This window comes from Garra rufa, chromosome 17 (assembly GCF_049309525.1).
Source record: "Garra rufa chromosome 17, GarRuf1.0, whole genome shotgun sequence".
Lineage (NCBI taxonomy): Eukaryota > Metazoa > Chordata > Actinopteri > Cypriniformes > Cyprinidae > Garra > Garra rufa.
The window spans coordinates 1,872,272-1,879,416 of NC_133377.1; the positions used below are offsets into that span (position 1 = coordinate 1,872,272).

Here is a 7,145-nt window from a genome sequence, read left to right on the forward strand (position 1 = left end):
TTCAGCAAGGATGTGTTCAATTAATAAAAAATGATAATAAAGACTTACATTGTAAGAAAAGATTTTTATTTTGAATAAATGCTGTTAATTTTAACTTTTTATTCATCAAAGAATCCTGAAAAAGTATCGCAGGTTCTGAAAAAAAATTAAGCAACACAGTTGTTTCCAACACTGATAATGAATCAGCATTTTACTATGATTTCTGAAGGATTGTGTGAAACTGAATATTGTAGTAATGACTGATGGAAATTTAGCTTTGCTATGACAAAAATGAATTATATTTTCAAAAGTATATTAAAATAGAAAACCGCTATTTTCAATTGCATTTCATAATATTACTGTATTTTTTTATCAAATAAATGGAACTTTGATGAGCATAAGAGACTTCTTAAAAAAAAACATATAAAATCTTACTGATCCCAAACTTTTGAACAGAAGTCTGTGTGTTTAAAAATCATTTTTTTAATGTCTGCACACATATTTAATATGGAATGAAAATGTTACTGTTAATGTCAAGTACATCTTACTAGTCACATTATTATGTTGAATCATTACATTCAAAATGGATATGAAACAAACAAATACAAAAAGTACAAGAACTTGACAATTGTTTTATTGTAAACACTTATGACACCCATCAACACTCCTTTCCATTTCTGCAGGTATCTATAAGAAAGAAGAAGCCCAGTTGTTGCTGCAGGTGTATCAGATTCGCGGTCCTGTGGAGATCTTCGTTAACAAGTTCAAAATTGACAACTGGGCGTTAGATGGGCATGTATGTATATTCCTCTTTCCATTTCCTCTGATCTTCCTTGCAGTTGTCCCAGGAAGCCCTTGTGCGCCTTACATCTGTAGAATCATTATCCTAACATTTTGAAATAGAGACCCCCTGCAGTGTGAAACGTGGAAGTAATAATCATTGTGATGATTCTACAGATTTTCCACGTTGTAATGGATTAGATTCAAACAGATTGTTTGCTTTGAAGATATTAGGCAACCGCAGATCAAATGTTTGAACAACGTAGATGCGATTTAAATTGACCAAGCCGTCCGATTGGTTTATGCTTAAGTAGACTGGTTACTGGCAAAAAGAAGCATCTTACATTTGATTTCAACAGCCGTGCTTTTATGTTGATGCAAGTCCTTCCAGCTTCGTGGTATGACTCCATGCAGATGCAGTCTTCAGAAAGTTGTGCTCTCGCTTTGAAAGGTGGATGTTTCTGAACCTTCACTGCAACCTGAGTGTGCTCAAAGTGTACTTCAATACTTACAGGCTGATGTAAGGGCTCTTGTATAGGGCCAGACCTTGGGCTGCTTGTAACTATCGAAACCCTCAACCACACACACACACACACCTTGTCACTCCTGGGGATAGAAGAGAACCGACAAAGTTTTTCTTTTAATTAAAACGTCAGTTAAATCATTGCTGGGTAATCAGGGCCAGACGTCTCTACCCCCCTCCAATGCACTCGGGACAAGCACCTGGGAGAGTGTAATTAAAAGTGTGGGCCATGAGTGTGTGGCTCTTGTGTGTGTGTGTTCATGTAAGAAAGAGAGATAGAGAAATCGCAAGGTACAGCAGGAGGAAGTCAGTTTTATGTGTGTTTGATTGTGGATTTGCCAAAAGTTTTGAGAATGACACAAATATTAGTTTTCACAAAGTTTGCTGCTCAACTGCTTTTAGATCTTTGTTTCAGTTGTTTCTGTGATGTACTGAAATATAATTACAAGCACTTCATACATTTCAAAGGCTTTTATTGACAAATACATGACATTTATGCAAAGAGTCAGTATTTGCAGTGTTGGCCCTTCTTTTTCAGGACCTCTGCAATTCGACTGGGCATGCTCTCAATCAACTTCTGGGCCAAATCCTGACTGATAGCAACCCATTCTTTCATAATCACTTCTTGGAGTTTGTCAGATTTTGTTTGTCCACCCGCCTCTTGAGGATTGACCACAAGTTTTAAGATCTAGGGAGTTTCCAGGCCATGGACCCAAAATGTCAACGTTTTGGACCCCGAGCCACTTAGTTATCACTTTTGCCTTATGGCACAGTGCTCCATCGTGCTGGAAAATGCATTGTTCTTCACCAAACTGTTGTTGGATTGTTGGAAGAAGTTGCTGTTGGAGGGTGTTTTGGTACCATTCTTTATTCATGGCTGTGTTTTTGGGCAAAATTGTGAGTGAGCCTACTCCCTTGGATGAGAAGCAACCCCACACATGAATGGTCTCAGGATGCTTTACTGTTGGCATGACACAGGACTGATGGTAGCGCTCACCTTTTCTTCTCCGGACAAGCCTTTTTCCAGATGCCCCAAACAATCGGAAAGAGGTTTCATCGGAGAATATGACTTTGCCCCAGTCCTCAGCAGTCCATTCGCCATACTTTTTGCAGAAGATCAATCTGTCCCTGAAGTTTTTTTTGGAGAGAAGTGGCTTCTTTGCTGCCCTTCTTGACACCAGGCCATCTTCCAAAAGTCTTGGACTCACTGTGGGTGCAGATGCGCTCACACCTGCCTGCTGCCATTCCTGAGCAAGCTCTGCACTGGTGGCACTCCGATCCCGCAGCTGAATCCTCTTTAGGACACAATCCTGGCACTTGCTGGACTTTCTTGGACGCCCTGAAGCCTTCTTAACAATGCAGTGGAAAGTTTTTTTCGGGATTAAGTTAATTTTCATGGCAAAGAAGGACTATGCAATTCATCTGATCACTCTTCATAACATTCTGGAGTATATGCAAATTGCTATTATAAAAACTTAAGCAGCAACTTTTCCAATTTCCAATATTTATGTAATTCTCAAAACTTTTGGCCACGACTGTACACTTTTTATGCCTCGGCGAAGAATGATGGGGAAAGTAAATGTCAAACATAAGTAGTCTTTTACATCACTGACACATTTTACCTTTCAGTGGCTCATTTGTGACATTTTGAAAATTCTTTATACTTACTGTTTTGTACTTTTCTCCACAGGTGTCTTACATGCCTTCGTCAGATTCATTTGTGTACCAAGGCTTTGTACGAGGAAAAGGCTTCGGCCAGTTTGGACTTCAAAGGCTAGGTATGTGTGCTTGTCTTATAGGACCGTTAAACCTTATTTCATAAAATTAAGTTCTGTCATCATTTACTCACCTCATGTCATTCTAAACCCATAAGACTTTTGTTCATCTTTAAAACACAAATGACTTTTAAATGGAGAGACAGAAATTTCTTAAAAGGAACCCTGGGTATGAAGACTCGTGTGGGTTAATATAATGCAAATGATGTCTTTTACTGGAATATGTAGTAGAAAACCCATCAAAGATTTGCCATTATTTCGATAATGCAAAATGGTTGCACTCGTGAGTTACTGGTGCTACCTGTTGCTATTTTTACCACAACTCGGAAAATAAAATACTGATACAATGACCACAGTTACTGGAAAAAGTTATAGGTGGCGGTGGATATAAACAGGCTTAAACCAAATGCCGTACCATCGATTTTCCCCACAAAGAGTTTAAATGCCCCCGGATATCGATTGAAATCCATGCTGAGAAACTTCTTCAGTGGCTGTGGCGTTATGACAAGCCTCAGCATGGAAGGCATCTAGCGTTTCTTGCCTTTGCCGTTTATAAGCTCTTTCAGTAGCTGTGGTCTACCAAAAGCCTCAAAGGCATCAGGGCTAAAGGGAGAGAACAAAGACGCGGGTCTTTAGGAAGTTTTATTCGTCCACAAGCCGCACAATGTGGCATCGTATCAGTTTTTTTATTTTCCGAGTTGTGTATTCCAAGTTGTGTTGCAATCAAAATAGCAACAGGTAGCGCCAGTAGCTCACAGAGTTTACTATTTTACATTATTGAAAAAATGGCGCCCCTCATAGTCCAAAATATGAATAAAACGATGTGGATTGTTTAAAATAATGTAAATCTTTTGGGTTTTTTACTAAATATTTCAGTAAGAGACATTTACATTATATTAGGCCAAACAAGTCTTAATACCTGGGATCCCCGTTAAGCTTCATTAAAATATCTTCATTTGTGTTTCAAAGAAAAACAAAAGTGTATTTTGAAATGGGTTTTGAACAACATGAATGAATGACAGAACTTATAGCAGCAAAAATAGTGATTGTTTTCAAACAGGTTTCGAAACATATTTAGACAGATTTCAACACAAATTGAATTGAGTCCACCTAGTACTCCGAAGCGATTTTCAGTGTACATAGAAAAAATGTCTACACCCACAATTCTAGACAGATTAGATTGAGTGTTTATGTATGAAAATAATTCATTACACTGCTCTCTTTAATGCTTGATTCTGATTGATCAATCACGGAAAGGCGTGCTTCATTATAACAAAAAATATTACAGGGTTTATCTGCATCAGGCTGGATGGGATCCTCAAACAAATCAGCCCATGAATAATTTGCTTATAGATGTTTCAGCACTTTAAGCTGGCAAAGTTTTTGACATTGAATAAAATACACACTTCAGCTTTAATGCCATAGTGAAAATGTCAAGTCTGTGTCGTTTCCTCAGATACCAGTTATCAATTACGTTTAAAACTATATACCGCCCACAACAGCTATCATGTATTATTATAATACAATTTAGTAAGAGAGAAAGGAAAACTAGAGTCAGTGTAAGTATCTGGCATACAGCTTGTGGAGGCCAAACTGTGAACGGTCTGTCAAATCCTGCCATAATGAAACAGGCGCGCTTTCATCTATAAACGACAGCTGTATAGACTCCTATCCCAACATCGTCAGACAGATTGAGCAAACAGAAGATTTATTAATAAGAGGGGCCGTAGTGGAAAGAGCATGTGTGTGTGTGTGCGCACGCACCCATATTCCATCATTTCATGTTGGTTTGATGAGCTGGCTCTATTGAGTTAGTTAATTGAATCTCCCACTTGCAGCCTTGATGTTATTGGGAAGCTTTTTGGCATTGTCTGATGAACAGGTGCACTGACACTCTCTCGTTGTTTAGGAAAGCTCTGTGGTCGAAATTGAAAAGTGAATTCGAAATGACTTCATCTTTGCCGTGTCCTGATATCTGTAATTAAAAAGCATTGTCAAGATAATGCAGTTTGACATCTCCCGAAAACAAGTCCCCCAGTTGAGTTATACAAAACAGTGGAATATGAAGTTTGCCCATTTAATTAATTAATTTCTTATTTGTTACATGGTTTCAAATCAATTTCAACACATGCTTTGACACAAAGCTTTTCACTTCTGGTTATTGTTCAAATCAACTCTCTATTGAAATTGTTGCAGTGTATTGTTGATAAAGGAATGGTTAACAAAAAATGAAAATTCTGTCATTAATTACTCACCCTCATGTCGTTCCAAACCTGTAAGACATTCACCTCTGGAACACAAATTAGTATATTTTTGATGAAATCCGAGAGCTTTTTGACCCTGCATAGACAGCAACACAAATAAAACATTCAAGGCTCAGAAAGGTAGTAAGGACATCAAAATAGTCCATGTGACGTCAGTCCTTCAACTGTATTGTTATGAAGGTACAAAAATACTTGTGCGGAAAGAAAACAAAAATAGCAAAACAATAATTTCTTTTCTGTGTTGGTCTTTGATGAGTGTTCATCTTTGATGAGTGTTCATAACTCTGTTTTGTCACCATTTTAATGATGTCCTTACTACCTTTCTGGGCCTTGAACGTGTCAGTTGCGTTGCTGTCTATGCAGGGTCAGAAAGCTCTCAGATTTCAACAAAAATATCTTAATTTGTGTTCTTAAGATGAATGAAGGTTTTATGGGTTTGGAATGACATGAGGGTGAGTAATTAATGATTAATGTTTGAAAAGGTAAATGCAATATTGTCTAAATGTTTTATTTGTGTTTTATTTTACAGAGGGCCTTGATCCAAATGGGGAGAATCCAGGCTATAACTTTGCCTCCAATAGCAGTTCAGTGGCAGCAGCCATTTTAGTGCCTTTTATTGCCATGATCATAGCAGGCTTCGCTCTATATCTCTACAAACACAGGTAAATCTGTTCACAAAAGATGTATTGTTCATTGTTTGTAATTTATTATGAATCACTGATGCAGAACATATGGTAACATGCCTTGTTTACTTTCAGAAAAAGGCCCAAAGTACCCTTCAATGGTTACGCGGGCCATGAAAACACCAATGGAAGAGCGACTTTCGAGAATCCAATGTATGACCGCAACATCCAGCCCACTGATATCATGAACAATGAGACAGAGTTCACGGTCAGCACAGTGTGCACAGCAGTATAGCGACCGCTCTAGTCAAAGGTGAGTCTTCAACCAGAAAGATCTGTTTTTAGTGAACTGCCTACGTAAAGTTTTGACTTCAATACAAGTAACATTAGAGGAATGACACAGTAGACTAATATATATACACATAAATATACAGTCAGGTCCATAAATATTGGGACATCAACATGTGCTTTAACTGCAGACTGTCAGCTTTAATTTGAGGGTATTTACATCCAAATCAGGTGAACGGTGTAGGAATTACAACAGTTTGCATATGTGCCTCCCACTTGTTAAGGGACCAAAAGTAATGGGACTAATAATGGGAATAATAATCATAAATCAAACTTTCACTTTTTTAATACTTGGTTGCAAATCCTTTGCAGTCAATTACAGCCTGAAGTCTGGAACGCATAGACATCACCAGACGCTGGGTTTCATCCCTGGTGATGCTCTGCCAGGCCTCTACTGCAACTGTCTTCAGTTCCTGCTTGTTCTTGGGGCATTTTCCCTTCAGTTTTGTCTTCAGCAAGTAAAATGCATGCTCAATCGGATTCAGGTCAGGTGATTGACTTGGCCATTGCATAACATTCCACTTCTTTCCCTTAAAAAAGTCTTTGGTTGCTTTTGCAGTATGCTTTGGGTCATTGTCCATCTGCACTGTGAAGTGCCGTCCAATGAGTTCTGAAGCATTTGGCTGAATATGAGCAGATAATATTGCCCAAAACACTTCAGAATTCATCCTGCTGCTTTTGTCGGCAGTCACATCATCAATAAATACAAGAGAACCAGTTCCATTGGCAGCCATACATTGGTCCACGCCATGACACTACCACCACCATGCTTCACTGATGAGGTGGTATGCTTAGGTTAATGAGCAGTTCCTTTCCTTCTCCATACTCTTCTCTTCCCATCACTCTGGTACAA

At 38.4% G+C, this 7,145-nt stretch overlaps 1 protein-coding gene across 1 annotated transcript in view; it reads left to right on the top strand.

Annotated features, from left to right (window-relative positions):
• Positions 1 to 6,239, top strand: part of csmd2 (CUB and Sushi multiple domains 2) — a 425,673-nt gene extending 419,434 nt beyond the window's left edge. The window contains exons 70-73 of the mRNA XM_073822409.1: positions 663 to 775; positions 2,973 to 3,060; positions 5,851 to 5,983; positions 6,080 to 6,239. Coding sequence (XP_073678510.1) covers positions 663 to 775; positions 2,973 to 3,060; positions 5,851 to 5,983; positions 6,080 to 6,239 — 494 coding nt within the window. The remainder of the gene's footprint in view (positions 1 to 662; positions 776 to 2,972; positions 3,061 to 5,850; positions 5,984 to 6,079) is intronic.
• The last annotated feature ends 906 nt before the right edge of the window (positions 6,240 to 7,145 follow it).